This window comes from Hoplias malabaricus, chromosome 8, assembly GCF_029633855.1.
Source record: "Hoplias malabaricus isolate fHopMal1 chromosome 8, fHopMal1.hap1, whole genome shotgun sequence".
NCBI lineage: Eukaryota > Metazoa > Chordata > Actinopteri > Characiformes > Erythrinidae > Hoplias > Hoplias malabaricus.
The window spans coordinates 12241878-12258918 of record NC_089807.1 but is presented as its reverse complement, the minus strand read 5'-3'; the positions used below and the strand labels follow the sequence as shown (position 1 = coordinate 12258918).

The 17041-nt window shown below is 39.1% G+C and overlaps 1 protein-coding gene across 1 annotated transcript; it reads right to left on the bottom strand.

Moving 5' to 3' along the window:
• Positions 1–872: 872 nt before the first annotated feature.
• On the bottom strand, positions 873–16756 carry asrgl1 (asparaginase and isoaspartyl peptidase 1). The gene is made up of 7 exons (XM_066679505.1): positions 16707–16756; positions 13697–13905; positions 10949–11091; positions 8060–8214; positions 6678–6799; positions 3902–4012; positions 873–2005 (listed from the first exon to the last, which is right to left on the bottom strand). Exons 2-7 carry the CDS (start codon positions 13881–13883, stop codon positions 1803–1805), a joined length of 921 nt encoding a protein of 306 aa, XP_066535602.1. The 5' UTR covers positions 13884–13905; positions 16707–16756; the 3' UTR covers positions 873–1802.
• Between the last annotated feature and the right edge of the window lie 285 nt (positions 16757–17041).

Sequence of the window (17041 nt, the reverse complement as noted above, 5' to 3'; positions counted from 1 at the left end):
TAAGGTGATTTTAATGAGATGTGAAATTGTAGGACATGGAATATTTGTACGAATCCACGAGACATTTCTTTTTATTCATTTCCTTTTCCCCTTTCTTTCTTCCTTTCCATACGTTTCCTTCTATTTATTTATTAGTCCCCCTTCTTTCCTTTCATTCTTTCTTTTGTCCTTAATTTCCTTCTTTTGATTTTTATTTATTTCCTTAAATTTTCCCTATTTACATTTTCTTTCTTTCACTCCCAGTTCTGATCATATTAAAGAAGATGAATCTGCTATTAATCTTATCCACAGACCCATATGGTCATATGTCATATGGTATGACAAAGTCTGCCCACTCAATTAACGAATCAAACTGCATGTGTAGAAGAAAGTGGTGTGCCTATATACACTACCCACATCACACTATAACTTTGTTGTCAGGAGAAACTATTTATTTATTCATTCATTTATTTATTTATAGAGTATTAGCACCAATTTCCTGGAAACTGTACATTGCCCTTGGGGAGAATGTCAAGGCCAGTTTTTTTTTTTTTTTTTTAAAAAAAGAGCATGTCAAAGGAAACATGTCATGACCTTAGTAATGAGTCGTGTGCTCTGGAGAGGAACAGCGCTGGAGTCTCCCTCACCTGCCCTCATAAACCAACAGAATATTTTGAACACAAACTGAGTGAGGGGGGCAGGAGGTGGAGGGACAGGTTCTAGGGTCTCGGGTGTTTCTCATATCACAGCTGAAAGCACCAGACACGCTGGTTGTTCTGTTGACACAACAAGCACAAACCTGAAATACTGCACTCAAAAGGAGGACAGGTCAGTGACCATTAACCTACAGAAGACTTCATTTGTGCATTACAGTTACAAAAAATCTGACATAATCCATGTGAAATATAGATTTATTTATTTTAAAATGTTAGCACAAAACATTTTTTTTGTCTTAAAAACAATGTATCCCATTGTTAGTTGACAGACAACTGAAACTAACAAACAACAAAAGCTTCCTGTATTTGTGAATGTTTTACTTATTTATTAATCTGTCATTATTCAGTTAGTTCCTAAACTAATAACATTACTTGTTTTGTTCAGCGCTTCTGTTTTTAATTGTGGTCATAGTTAAAGAAGTAAAGAACTTTTGTCTGTTTTTTTAAAGGATTTCCACTTATCAGAGATGAAATGTCAAAAGACGCTTAATGCAGAGTATTCCATAGACGTCTGGTAACAGAACATCTCACCCTGGTGTTGGTGTGTCTCTGCTTGTATGAGGTATAAATGTAAAAAGGTCATGGTAAATGTATGATGTAAATCACCTAAATGCTGTAAACACTTTAAAATATGCAAATATACATTTATTAAAAAAACGGAATTTCAGTTTTCAGTTAAAAACCCCTAAAGACCAGTTTACACAGTAAATATGGAGAGCATCCTAAACAAGTGTTCAAGACTACACCATCTAGTGGAAGACAGTCAGTACTGCAACATGACATTTGAGTTAAAGGAGTGTTGCACTGATCAGAAGTAAACTTACTTAAATAGCAGCAGAATGTATAACATGAATTTTATAAAAACAAAATTAATTTATAATTTACTATGAATATTATCATTAATGCTCATGTACTCCGCTATTTCCCTTTAGTTAGTTAATAAGTTAAGGCCAATTATACTGATTTGTAATGTGTATGTAAATCATTACTGCATTATTTAAACATACTCATTTTCCCTCATTTTCCAGTCATTCCTTAACACGGATTTGCATGAATTCAGCTCAGACCTGTGCAGTGTATGTGAGTGAGTGAAAATCACGAGGGGCTCTATATAGGCTCAGTGAAGTCCTCTCCATGGTACAGGCCGTAATGGAGCTGGTCTTGTTGAGCTGCAGCCCACGCCATCTGTAGGCTGCTGAAACGAGCCGCCCAGGTGCCTTTTGGATCCACCACCACCACTCCACCCAGACCTTGCACACGCTCCTTCATGTAGTCTAGGGCCAGGTCACTTGCCTCCTCTGGGCTTTTACCTGGAAAACAGTTTGTTGGAAAACAGCCTGTCATTTAAATATCCATCAACAGTTTTCCACAGAGCAGCATCCCATTTGTGGAGAGTTACCAGATGTGTCCACTTTGAAATTCTCTGGCTGCTTCTTTCACCAGCACTTCACTGCAAGAGATGTGTTTGTTTACAATGCAGGACGCAAAGGAACAAGTTTCTCACACGTAAGAGAGGAAGTGGATTTCAAATCAATTTAAAATGAATTATCTTCGCCTAGACTTATGTCAGTAACTTAATCTAACGATTAACTGCCCTAATTTAAATACACTAAATTAAATTCAGGGCGGGCACGGTGGCGCAGCAGTTAGTGTCATAGTCACACAGCTCCAGGGACCTGGAGGTTGTGGGTTCGATTCCCGCTCCGGGTGACTGTCTGTGAGGAGTTGGTGTGTTCTCCCTGTGTCTGCGTGGGTTTCCTCCGGGTGCTCCGGTTTCCTCCCACAGTCCAAAAACACACGTTGGTAGGTGGATCGGCAACTCAAAAGTGTCCGTAGGTGTGAGTGAATGTGTGTGTGTGTTGCCCTGTGAAGGACAGGCGCCCCCTTCAGGGTGTATTCCCGCCTTGTACCCAATGATTCCAGGTAGGCTCTGGACCCACCGCGACCCTGAACTGGATAAGCGCTTACAGATAATGAATGAATGAATGAATAAATTAAATTCAGCAGTGGCTCTGTTGTCCAGTTTTCTGGCTTTCTCAGCAGCGTTTACTAACCTCTCCATAATGTTCTGAGAAAACTCAAACTGAGAATGTGACAACTGTGAATTGTGATTAGTTGGCAATTTTAAAATGTGCAAAGGTGTATAGCATTTCATGTTGTAGTTATTAATGCTGCAACAGACAGTGTTAGGTGACAACAGTTTTCACTGAGCTCATGTGGCTATATTTATCACTGTCCCATGATGATTTCTCATGTAGAGCTGTCTGAGGGCTGGAGGGTCATGCACATTCAACAGTAACTTCTGGCATTGCCCTGCATGGACTGGGATTTCCCTGGACTTCTTAAAGCTTTTCACAATATTCTATAAGGTATAGCAAAGGCAATCTTGCATTTACAGTTTGACAGTTCTTCATAAGGTGAGGCACAATCCCTCATTGCTTGCAAATGGTATAAAAGGTCAATTTTGCTTTTATACCATTTATATTCACCTGCTAATTTTGTAATTTGAATATTCTATAAACTTGTCACTATTATTTTACCCCAATAGGCATTTGTTTAAAAATAGTGTATATTTACAAAACATAATTAAGTTGATCAGTGGAAACTTTAGAAATATTTTCTTTGTGCTTTCATTAAACAAAAATGATAGAACATTAACAAATCACATATTCTTGTTTTGATTGTATTTAACAAAACACTTCCAACTTTACTGGGAATGGGGTTTGTAGCCAGAGTATACTCCAAATAATTCTGAACCCCTTCTATTGTCCATTTGTTATGAAATAATCACATATTGCAAATTTGAAGCATTTCCAATTAGTGATGAGGTTTCAATATAACAGCAGTTATACACACAAAGTATCACAGACTGCACTTGTTACTGTAGTAAATGTCATTTGTCAAAGAATGGGTCACTTAAACATATATATGTCCTGATTCACTCTATGTACTTAAAACCAGCATAGTCCTTTGCTGAGGCATTAGCCGCTTCATTAATCCCTGGCTTTATGGATTATAAGTCAGGACTGTAATGAGTAGAGTGCTTGTTTGTACTGTTTTTTTAAATACAAGTTCAGCTTTCATACAAGCAGTCACCACAGTAATGAATGTGTACCTCCTATGGAGGTGTTAAGTGTAGTCAAACTGAAATCTGATATTTAATGTATTAATATTTCACACATGTACACACTTGGTTGATATATTACCTTGCTCCATGTGGAAGAGAATAAGTCTGGACAGCGTGACCTTCATGATGGCTTCTCCATGACCAGTAGGAGACACAGCTCCACTCTGGTTATCTGCATATCCTCCACAACCTGACATACAAAAAAGAAGCATTATTTGGATAAGATATAATTGCTGTGTGATATCATAAACTCTACACAAAATATCCATTCTGCCAGAACAGATATTTTGCTCATGGCTGTATTTTTAGTAAATTAGATATCCAAATTGGAACTATAAAACATGACCTTTTTTCTGAAACAGAGAATACTAATATGTAGTTTGGCTATCCGTGTCACAGTAATTGCTCAATCCTTCTAGGAAAGTGTTACACTAGATGTCGAAACATTACTGTCAGCTCTGAAAGCATGAGTGAGTTCAGGTAGTGATGTTGCATGATTAGTTTTTCCACTCCACCACATCACACACCCGCCCTGCCCCCCCTCAAACAAAAGAAGAAAAAAACAATGCAAAAACAAACACTTCCACTAAAGTCCAAAGCTGGGGGTTTTATACCCCTCTAGCCCACACTTAGCATTGAGCATGTCAACTTTAAGCTTAGTGTTTACAAACCTTTGGACATACAACATATTAGTCCTATATAGGGCTGGACAATAATTCAATATCAATATATACTCACAATATAAAATGTTTCAATAACAATATGATATTATTTTTAAACACATTTTCAATATACATTATTTAAAGCAACTCTCACTGACTGATGGTCATTACAGGGCTCTGCCATCAGTTTATGGCACACTCAATTTTAAAGTTGTTGTTTGATGTGATGTCATGGTGCTTTCAGATGTTTACAGTTTCTCTTTGGCTTTTTATTGTTCGTATCCATATTGGAATTATATCGCATTGTCCGAAAATAAGAAATATATTGCGATATAAATTGTGGCCATATTGTCCAGCTCTAGTCCTATAATAAAGGTTGCCCGAAGTATATACCTGTCACTATCACTATCCGGATATCATGTTGTCAGCCCTGCATTTCCTTTCCTGGGACAGCACAGTGTTAAAAGTGGACATATTATACGCACAAGAAAAATAACATCTATGATATGCTTTAATGAAAAATAAACCAAGGATCAAGAATGACAGCATCTATCAAAACAGCCATGTTCAGAAGAACCAGTTTTAGCACTGTTCTTTTAACTGAGAGTGAGCCTCAAAACGCAAAGTCTGACATAAACTTGGGTCTGGCATCGTGACTAGATAGACTTCAAAATTTCGGAAGTGCTTGTATGGAGTGAAAATAGGGGCGGTTCACTGGAAAGAACCAAGTTTCCAAGAATCAGGAACAGAACCGGTTCAAGAACCGGAGTTCATTTTGTGGAAAAGCGCTATGGTTGACAGCAACAAATCAATGTTCTGATTGGTTAAACAAACCTCGCGATCTGATTGGTCCAGCTAAAGTGTTCTTATTGGTCCATCAATTGGCCGTCAAAACAAGGTCTTAAATCCGCAACTGCAAAAAGAGATTCACACATGCAGCAGAGAAAGTGAATGTGTGGATTTTTTCCACCTCATTCAAAAACTCCCTCTGTCACATTTGGAACCTTAAAAAGGTCTGCTCTTGCACATTTTAAGCCGTTTGAGAAGGTACTGATTCACACATTCACGACATTTGATTTACAAATGCAAGTCTTTTTTTTTACACATTTGTGATTAAGTTATTGTTGTTGTTTTAAATTTGTGCATTCCAATACATTTGTGGATTTTTGTTTTACGTGTCTGTAGTTGCTCAAACGCAGTTACAAAATCCGTTACATTTGTGAGTATTGTTTTACAAACTCAAACTCTTTTTGGCCCCTTTTTGACTCCATATGTCTGTCATCTACTGTATGTAAGACGCAGCATTAAATTACATATTTTAACCCATGCTTTTACACAGATCACAAAAAAACTAACTGGGTTGTTTTATTTCAGTTTGTGGGATGGTAGGAGCTCCCCAACATAACGTGCAAATGCCTTTAAAAAATATTTATTTACAAAATATGTTCCCTTTAAATAGATGGGTTACATTGAGATGCTGTTTTCTAACCACTGGATGGCACTATAACACTTTTAAACAGGTGCAGATATATGGAGTTCTCACATATTGCCAACATTGGACTATAAATATACATTGTATGACATGATGTGAAAAATATCTAGGCTAACATTTGTAAAATTGAGAAATGTAAGAAATGCTTGTTGTTCTGAGAGAGTGTGAGAAATTGGTGTATTATGTATTGATATGCTGAATGGCGGATTGAACATAAAAAGTTAAATATTGACTCAGCAAATGAGCAGCTGAACAGTACAGACATTCTTGCACGTCCAAAGGTAAAAGATCAACTGCCATCACAACCACTGGAGCACTTTTCTCCTGTGTACAGAAAGTATTAGTGCCTTCTTTTTACTTATACACACGCATATATCCACTTTAGTCTCAGTCAACATGCAGCAAATATTCTGCCCAGGACCCAGATGGTAAAACATCTCACTTTCTTCAAATGCAGTACACGTGCATTGTTGTTGTGATGAGGGGAGAAGGAGGAGCATCCTGCCCACTGGCTGAAAGGACCACTGGAGTTAAAACCAGCAATCTCCCAAAGAGCACACAACGGTACCACTTGACAACTTGTATGTACTGACTGGAAGCGGATGCCATTGTACTTAGGATTAAAGCATTATCTAAATACTGTAAATATAACTGAAAATTTTAAATAAAAGAATTCTGAGGCTCAAGCGTTTCTGACTCACCAACACATGCTGTGTCTCCCACTCGACCCTCCATTTTGTTTATCATGCCCCCTGTAGAGGTAGCACAGGCCACATTTCCTTCCACATCAACAGCTACCGCCCCGACTGTGCCCATCTTACCCCTGAAAGACATGTTTTTAATACATTTTTAAAAAAATCTGAGAATAAAAATGTACAATCACTGAGAAAATATTTACCATTGTTTTTTCACACCGAGCTGAATGTATTTATTACACTCGCAAATAAAGAAACATCCTTTGACTGTCAAAGGTTGTACAATTTATAACTGTTTAATCATTACCATGATGTTGACATCACAGAATGCAGTAATATTCCATTGCTATCTCTTTGACAATAACATCTCTCTGACAAATAGTTTGTTCTGTTGTTTGTTTTTGGCAAAATGTACATTATTGCAATCCAAGCAATACTTAAAAGGAGCAATAAACCATCACTTTAATTAACGTTGTTTGCTAGTTTGTGATTATTATTTTACATTTTTTTTCAATAAAGTGCAATATGAGATGTATAAAATTGCTTGTTAGTCCCTGTTAACCATTTCATACTATCAGTGGGGGGCGGAGTTGCGGAGATGCTCGGGTGCTGTGCTGCAGTTGTTAAATTCAGCATCAGCACCATAGATAAACAAAGTCAAGACAGAGGAATGGGTTATTCACTGTTAGTGGGTTCAGATCATAGCGAAATATGACAGACGTGTGGAAATGATGCCGAATTTTGAGCCATCCTGCTGAGCTTGTTAACAGTGAGCACAGTAGCAAAAGCACGTCAAGTCGTGTTGACCAGAGCCCCAAAAAGACGCTGCATTTTCCTGTTTTTGTTTCCTTTTATTTTCTATTTTTCTCTCCAAATTATAAATCTACTAATGGTTTATTTCCTGATGATCATTTTCCCATTTCAAAATGAAAACATACATATATCCATGTAGTTCACTGGCCTTTACCCAGCAAAACCTTTGAGGACAATGATCCCTCACCACTGCGCACTAACAATTTATTTCATCACTCAATACACCCACAGACACGGTCATGGTTCCCACTTAAGGGCCTACTATTCTTTATACCTGGGAAATAACCTTTCCGATTGGCGAATCAATTTATGTTGTTGGAAACAAAGAAAATTCCTAAATTATATTTGAGAACCTGAACCAAACAGATTGCACATTGATGGCAAAGGGCTATGAATTAAGCAATTTATGGTTGATTTATTGGTTTCCACCAAGTGTCCATATCATAGATGGTACAGACATTACTGACACAGACAGGCCACTAGGTGTCAGAATTATGGATAGTTCAAAGAAAAGTAAAATAAAGTAACGGTTTGTAGATGTTTATTTAAATAAGTCTGGTAAATCTAGCTCTTACATTTGGCATTCCACAGGATTGGCACCTGGCTGAAGGTTCTTCCTCCAGCGCATCCTGGCATAGTCTGTGATCAGTGACTCTTCAGGGACTTCAGAGACACCCATGGCTCTGGCAAACTGCAAGGCCCCCTCGGCTGTCAGGCATAAGTGACTAGTCTGGATATGAGAAGGAACGTAATCACATCTTAATTGTTCATTTATTCATCTTCTGTAACTGCTAAATCACGTTCAGGGTCCCGGTGGTTCTGGACCCTACCTGGAATCATTGGGTTCAAGGAGTGAACGCACCATGAACAGGGCTCTAGTCCATCACAGGGCACTCACTTAGAAACTCACACCTCTACGCGTGTGTGTTTTTTGGAGCAGCACAAGGACACCCAGGACTCTGGATTCCCCAAAAAACGAATAATACACCACTGATTAATTCATGTTTGGAGGCATGGTTTGTTCAGATAAGTGACTGCTCTTTTCTGTCTCAGAACACTGCTTTGTGCCTCAGCTCAGTCTACTTGCCCTTATTTGACTAGTCATAATAGTGTTGATGTTTGCTTTATTGTGTTTGATATGGAAATGTATTTTTTTAATCATCTTTGTGATAAGACATGATGAGACATGTCCCAGTGTTCTACTGCATAATGCAGAGAGCTCTTCAATTAATAGTACCCATGATAATGCTGAACTAAAAAAGCAAAAAGACTAAAAAGAAAAAAAAAAAACATCATAAAGGCTCAGCTAATGAGTTACATGTCACACTCCTTAGTTCTGGGTGTAACCATCTCTTTCAAGGGAAACCACACTAAGCGTTTTCCTTAAATGTTTAATGAGGCCGAAGAAAGAAAAAGAAAAAAAAAAAACAGCAAGAGTCCTAAACCATTCACACAAAACATTTCCTCTGCCTTCAGCACCAGGAGGTCTGTCCTTATGGGCACCTCTCTCTAAACTTAAAAGTCTTCATTTGTGTAAAACTCAGAGATGATTATAAAATGGTGTCAAGTTGCAAGGTACTTTAGTTTTACTGCACAAACGAACCTGTTTCTTGATGCTTCCATATTTAACTGGTATCTGTCATATTCTTCTACCTTTATCATTCTGAACACACTCAATAATAATTTACAGTGAAACCTTGACTTATGAGTGAAACAACTTACGAATTTTCCGAGATACGAACTGTCACATTTTTTGCTTCAAGATGCGAGCCGAGATCTGAGTTACAAGCAACGAGTTTACGCCACCCGCCACTATGTGGCCTAGCGAGCATTCAGTTCACTTTGTTATCTTGCCATGCATCTCTGTCATATAGTTTTTTTTGTAGCATTAAGTGTGAAGCAAGTAAGTAAATTTAAGCAATAAAGCAAGAAAAGAAAAACGCCCCCTAACCTCCTCCGCCAATCTCCTCCACCTCCGCCAGTGTCTCCGGCTGATTCATTCATTCATTATCTGTAGGCGCTTATCCAGTTCAGGGTCGCAGTGGGTCCAGAGCCTACCTGGAATCATTTGGCGCAAGGCGGGAATACACCCTGGAGGGGGCGCCAGTCCTTCACAGGGCAACACAGACATGCACATACACACACATTCACACCTACGGACACTTTTGAGTTGCCAATCCACAGGAAAGCGGAGCACCCGGAGGAAACACACGCGGACACGGGGAGAACACACCAACCCCTCACAGACAGTCACCCGGAGCGGGAATCGAACCCACAACCTCCAGGTCCCTGGAGCTGTGTGATTGCGACACTACCTGCTGCACCACCCGTCTCCGGCTGATATTCAAGGTAAATACACTTAATAGAACCAGTTTATGTTTTTACATCCTGTTTTATTATGTATTACTATTATTATACATTTGGTATGTATAAAATGCATTTTTCTTATTTAAAAACACTTTTTTTTTTTTTTTTTAAAGTTGTGGTTTTCGGGGCCTGGAACGGATTAATAGTATTCCAATTCATTTTAATGGGGACATTTAATTTGATACATGAGCAAATGCATACATGCATAATTCAATAATAGAGATAAACAACTCTGAGAGATCCAGCCAAAACTCTTCACAGTGGTGATGATTGGCAGTAAATAAAACTGCAAATTTAACACAGCAAACACCATCATTATACAGTGATCCCTCGTTTTTCGCGGGGGATGCGTTCCAAGACCACCCACGAAAAACGAATTTCCGCAAAAATAAAGACTTTTTTTTTTATGTATTTAATGAGTATTTGGACTTTTAAAACCCTCCCTGTACTGTTAACAACCCACCCTTTGCATTAAACAGTCATTCTATAATGTTTTTCAGTTGGAACTACATGTCATATCCTCCCAGTTTCTTTAATAGAGTCATTCCTAAGCTGTGATTTAGCGCAAGTAAATTACACTCAGATGTGGACATGAACAATACGTGTACTGTACGTAGGAAATACTTGTAAATGATATATTTTGTCACCTACAGGCCTAGTCTAATACATGTAAATTATAAAAAAAATAATTTGGCTATTCATCTTTCATGGTTTTCCTAGATTTTCCCCTCAATATCCGCGATATAGCGGCCATAAGCCCCCTTGAAAAAACCTGCGAAGTAGCCAATCCGCGAAAGATGAACCGCGAGGGATTACTGTATATCAAAGTGCTTGGGGATTAATAGAGACCACATACTTAACACACTTTGTATTGAAAGTTAATTATAGTATTGGTTCATATAGATTTATATCTATATTTTATATTCTCTTATTGCATGCTTCAAGATTTTTTTCATGGTCTAATACTTGAGTCTTGGGTTAACATAAGTGACACTTAGTATGGTGCTGCTGTGTGAGATACAGCTCTAAATGTAAATTGGGAATCCAATCCATGGTCACTTGAGATGGAGTGAGTGAACTGGGTAAAGGGGGTGTACCTTCTCCATGACCATCCGGGCCAGCTGTATTGGGTTTGCCACCCTCCTTACAGCAGAAACCGCCCCACTGGCTAGAGTGCGTCCATCCATTACCAGAGCATCCATCTCCACTTCTCCTTTCACATTCAGCACTGACCCTCGACCTAAGCCACACAAGCACAGACATATATGCCCTCTTTACTCCATTAGTGCAGGATAAATATTAGCTCTTTAATACGTGAGCCCTGTACATCACACAATAGGCTATTTTATATAACGCGATACAAAGTATAGAGATCCTCTCTCATTTGCATGTACAACTGCATACAAAATAGCAGACAATTGAATTAAACAGAACAAAAACACTTGTTTTTGCTCCTATTTTTCATGAGCTGAACTCAAATATATAAGATTTTTTCTATGTACAGAAAAGGCCTTTTTCTCTCAAATATTGTTCACGAATTTGTCTAAATCTGTGTCAGTGAGCACTTCTCATTTGCCGAGATAATCCTTACACCTCATCAACATCCGTATTTCATGATGCTGATTAGACAGCATGATTATTGTGTAGTCTAAAATGTGTAGTTTAATTTTACTGTATTTGGGGGGTCAGAAAACAAGTCAGTATCTGGTACTCTAACTCCTTTGCATAGAGTTGATCAGGTTGTTGATTGTGGCCTGTGGAATGTTGGTCCACTCCACTTCAAAGGCTGTGTGAAGTTGCTGGATGTTGTCAGGAACTGGAACACGCTGTTGTAAACGCCGATCCAGAGCATCCCATACATGCTCAATGGGTTACATGTCTGATGAGTATGCTGGTCATCCAAGAACTGGGATGTTTCCAGCTTCCAGGAATCATGTACAGACCCTTGCAGCATGGGGGAGTGCATTATCTTCCTGCAACATTAAGTGATGGTCGTGGATGAATGGCACAACAATGGGCCTTAGGATCTTGTCACGGTATCTCTGTGCATTCAAAATGCCATAAATAACAAACATAACATTCGACTGCCCATACCATAACCCCACTGCCAACACACTGCCACCAGCAAACCGCTCACCCACATGACACCATATACGCAGTCTGCCATCTGGCCTGTACAGTGAAAACCAGGATTCATCTGTGAAGAGAACACCTCTTCAATGTGCCACACGCCATCGAATGTGAGCTTTTGGCCACTCAAGTCGGTTAGAACAACGAACTGCAGTCAGGTGGAGACCCCAATGAGGACAAGGAGCATGTAGACAAGCTTCCCTGAGACGGTTTCTGACAGTTTGTGCAGTAATTGTTTGGTTATGCAAAAAAGATGCTGGAGGTCCTGGGCTGGTGTGGTTACATGTGGCCTGCGGTTGTGAGGGCGGTTGGACATAATGCCATAAAACCGTGTGATAAAACTACACATTTTAGAGTGGCATTTCATTGAGGACAGCCTAAGGCACACCTGTGCAATAATCATGCTGTCTAATCAGCATCATGATATAAGGATGTTGATGAGGTGTAAGGATTATCTCGGCAAAGGAGAAGTGCTCACTAACACAGATTTAGACAAATATGTGAACAATATTTGAGAGAAAATGGCCTTTTCTGTACATAGAAAAAGTCTTAGATATTAGAGTCCAGCTCATGATGAATAGGAGCAAAAACGTTGCGTTTATGTTTTTTTTCAGTACATATTCTCTTGAATTTGGATCGTTTATACATCTTCTACATGTGCTTGGTCTTGTTCAGTTTTGTGGTGTGTCTAGAGCTTTCCCAGAATCAAGAATACACCCTGCACAGGGAACCAGACACTCACCCTGTTCCTCAGACCTGTGGGCTTTTTTCCCACACAGCCAACGCACCAATCAACATGTGTTTTTAAGACTGCGGGAGTAAACCTTCAGTAAATATTCGAATATTCAGGGAGTGGGGTGTTGTATATTGTTATCATTAACAAAATCTGCTTCCGACCCCTGCTTAAATATCCCTCACTGCAGGTTGCGCTGTGGCTCAACGCATGGCTTCGCTTCCTACCTATGCTCGCTAACCTGCTAACTAGCTCACTAACTAAGAGCAGAGTATACACAATTTAACCACTGAGTGGAGGTGCTCTAATTTCAGGCACAAAGCGGACAAAATGAACAGTGGCGTTGCCTCGCTTCATTGTAAGCGTGTTGTTTTAGCACGTTAGGCTGTTTTATGGGACTGAGTTTTAGACTTTACTTGCACAAAGACTTTTATGTTGATGAGCCTCAATATGGGTGGAGTGAGAACTTTTTACTGCCGGAGCCTAAATGTGGCCACATTTATCCAAAAATGTAAATCTCAAAATTAGAAACGGAATACCTACCCAACGAACAAATATCTGAAAACCCGAATGCTTGGAGCAAGCCCTGTTCAGAAAATCAGCACCCACTTTAAAATAAAGGCTACACTGTGGCTTCAAGCATGGCTCCGCTCACTGAGTTGTTCACCAACTTGTGCATACATGATGCCACTAAGGGCACAGAGTGTACACGAATAAACCAGAGCTTCGTGGAGATGTTCTAATGAAGGTTAGAGGTGTAAAGCTGACAGAATGAATTGTAGCTTTACCATGCTTCGTTGTAAGTAGGTTGCTGTAGCGTGTTAGACTGTTTTAGGCTTCTTTCAAGACTTTTATGTTGACAAGGCTGAATACATGTGTTCCCTGTGAAGTACATGTAAGTATTCATTTTTTTTTTCCACATGAAATCTACCAAAACTGGTGTGTGACCATAGGCTCTCAAAGCTTTGCAGACAGCTTTTACCTGCATTATAAGCTGGATTGTTCTCCAGTACGGTGACGGCCTCTACCACAGCATCCATGGCACTGCCTCCAGACTTGAAAACAGTGTAACCAGCCCTTGCTGCATCCCGGACCCCAGCGCAGGAGAGCTGAGCTCGATCCTTTGGAATATGACCCGCACCTCCATGGACAACCACAACTGGCAACATAGCCACTGATACGACGTCAATCCTGGACAAACATCAGAAGTGGGAATTAGTCGTACATTGTAAGAGAGCAATTTTTACAGTGTGCACCACCAACCGAAGCAGCCTGATCATGCAGCACACCATCAGGCACTTATACTCATGCTATTATTCTAAAAGAACGTATGAAGCTCTATGAACGCAAACAAAACTATTAAATGTTTCTTTCAATGCTTGTATGTATTAATTAAAATACTTAATATAAATGTATAATTGTATAAATATGCTATAGTCTTCTGTTCTCTTTGTGTTTGGGGTGTTTTTTAGTCTGCACGATCATTTACAGTAATATAATGCAAATGTGTGTCTGATGGTGTGAGGAGTGATCAGGTGAAGTGTATTTTCCCTCACAGTAAATATTTGTATCCATTCACAGGAGCACTGTTCACCCCTTACAATTTTATAATTGGATATTTATATAGGAATTTTGGTCCACACCGCTTTGCTAATCATCTCGAAATCATTAAGATTTTAAAGCTGTCGCTTGGCAACTTGGACCTTGAGCTCCCTCCATAGGTTTTCTATTGCATTATGGTCTGGAGACTGGTTAGGCCACTCCTTTGTTGCCTTGGCTGTATGTTTTGGGTCATTTTCATGCTGGAAGACCCAGCCATGACCCATTTTGTATGTCCTGGAGGAGGGAAGGAGGTTGTCACTCAGGGACATGGCTCCATCCATTCTCCCATTGATGCGGTGAAGTAGGCCTGTGCCCTTAGCAGAGAAACACCCCAAAACAAAGTTTTTTTACGATTTTGTTCATATCTTTGTCAGTGGGCAAATTTACAAAATCAGCAAGGGATCAAATAATTATTTCCTAAACTGTATATCAAGCTTGATCAATACAGAAAAATCTATTGTAGTAATATTTCAGACCATTTCATGGAGCTCATGATTTTCTTTTTTTTTTGCTGGAATGTTGTATTGATCTGACATGTTGACTCTGCACCAGAAAGCTGGAGCTTCTAATGTCCATTCTTTGAGCAATCCTGTTACTTTTACAACCCAATACTATTGAGCAAGCACTTAAATCAAGCTTAGAGATAAGTCAGCACAGTCTATCTGACCACAGGTGTGTATGTGTGTGTGTGTGTGTGTGTGTGTGTGTGTGTGTACATTCATTCATTCATTATCTGTAACCGCTTATCCAATTCAGGGTCACGGTGGGTCCAGAGCCTACATGGAATCATTGGGCGCAAGGCAGGAATACACCCTGGAGGGGGCGCCAGTCCTTCACAGGGCAACACACACACACACGGACACTTTTGAGTCACCAATCCACCTACCAACGTGTGTTTTTGGACTGTGGGAGGAAACTGGAGCACCCAGAGGAAACCCATGCGGACACAGGCAGTCACCCGGAGCGGGAATCAAACCCACAACCTCCAGGCCCCTGGAGCTGTGTGACTGCGATTAAATTATAATTAAAATTATAATTAAACTGATATAACATGTTGGTCAATCAATGAGTTGGCCACTGGGATGAGTTGGAAAGGTTTATAATCAAACAACCATAGGATATATGATATCTGCACATTGTGGATGACACCAACCTACAAGTCTTAGGTTAGACTTCTGGATTTGAATGGATTTGAACTTAATCGAAGACCTTGTAAATCTTGTTTTGCCAGTACTTACCTCTGCTGCCAAATTACACTTAGACATGCCACTGCTCATTTATAATGAAGAGCCAGTCGAGTCTGCCAACATTCTTTGGGACTGATTTCTGCATTACCAAGAAATAATACGCCCATCTGCTAATGTAAAGCATGCTTCAGTGACCAACTTGTTACGTGAGCTGTATTTTGGGATAATATTTTTTGACTGGGCATTTTAAATACAGAAAGTTATTAGCTGAAATAAAGGCTGTGTGGGTGCAAATGTCTAGTTTGCCTCAGCTGGTCATCTAGGCCCAATTATACCAGATACAAACCATGTTCTGGATCTCATGACAGCTGGAACAGACTATTTTAAGCAGCTTTATAAAAACAGGATGCATGCCATGGCACTTGTGACACTCTGCCCTGATGTTTGGTGACTGCAGCCAGCCCCTGCTGTAAATGTTTCTGTTGGTTCTTGCAGATATCCAGTCATCAATAAGTGTAGTTTCTATTGTGTGGATTTCACAGTGTAAATTATCATCATTTTTAAAGAAGAGAGCAGTGTCTGGTTTTTGTAGTGTGATCTTAAGGTGTCCTGGAGGAAATAAGAAGGCATTAGGGATAAGTATTAAGTTCTAACTGGGAAACTAAGCTCTCATTCTAAAAAATGTAAAAGTAATTTCACTTGAAATCCAAACTGTGACAGGACTATTATTTGTGGTTCAGTGTATAGTTAGTTTACCCACCGTAGATCAGTCTAAACTGCAAAAACTAAATAGTTAAAGTCTCGCAAAGTGAACTGATGAATCATGAGACTCAAGTGACTGAACACTTAATCGCTTTGTTAGCATTTCACTTCTGCTCTGCTCCACCCAAAGGCTTAGAACAGCAGCTAAAACTCACATTATTAATGCACTGTAGTTCTCGAGATATTTAACCATATTTTGATCATTAACCTGTGGCTAAAATCAAGCAAACCCCGTATTATAAGAGCCCCGTGAGCCCCGTGAACTCCGCCGAAGCTCCGTCGAAGTGCACAAGCCGCTACAAACATAAACATGAAAACATAAATACACACGCACACATTTCAAAATTGGACAAGCTGCAGGCAGCGGTAGCGGTTTATCACTGACTGTGAAGTGAATCCTACTCAAAAAGCGCTTTAATATTAAAAATAAACGGTTCTTACCGGTGTCGAATAATACGCTGCTGTCGCCGCCGAGAAAACACTGACCAAGAAAAAACATTTCAAATGAAAGGTTCTACCTTTATTTTACAAAACGCATTTTAATAATATTAATTTACTTTTAAAAATAGCCTAATAATTATACATATAATTATATAATATTATATATATAATATATATAAAATTATATATAATTATTATTTTTTATATATATATATATATATTAATATAAATATTATTGTGTTTGTGTGTGTGAGCTGTATCCTTAAAACCTTAAAAATCCTCCAGAATAATACACAGATTGCAAACTATTTTTATTATAATGTCTTACAAACAAT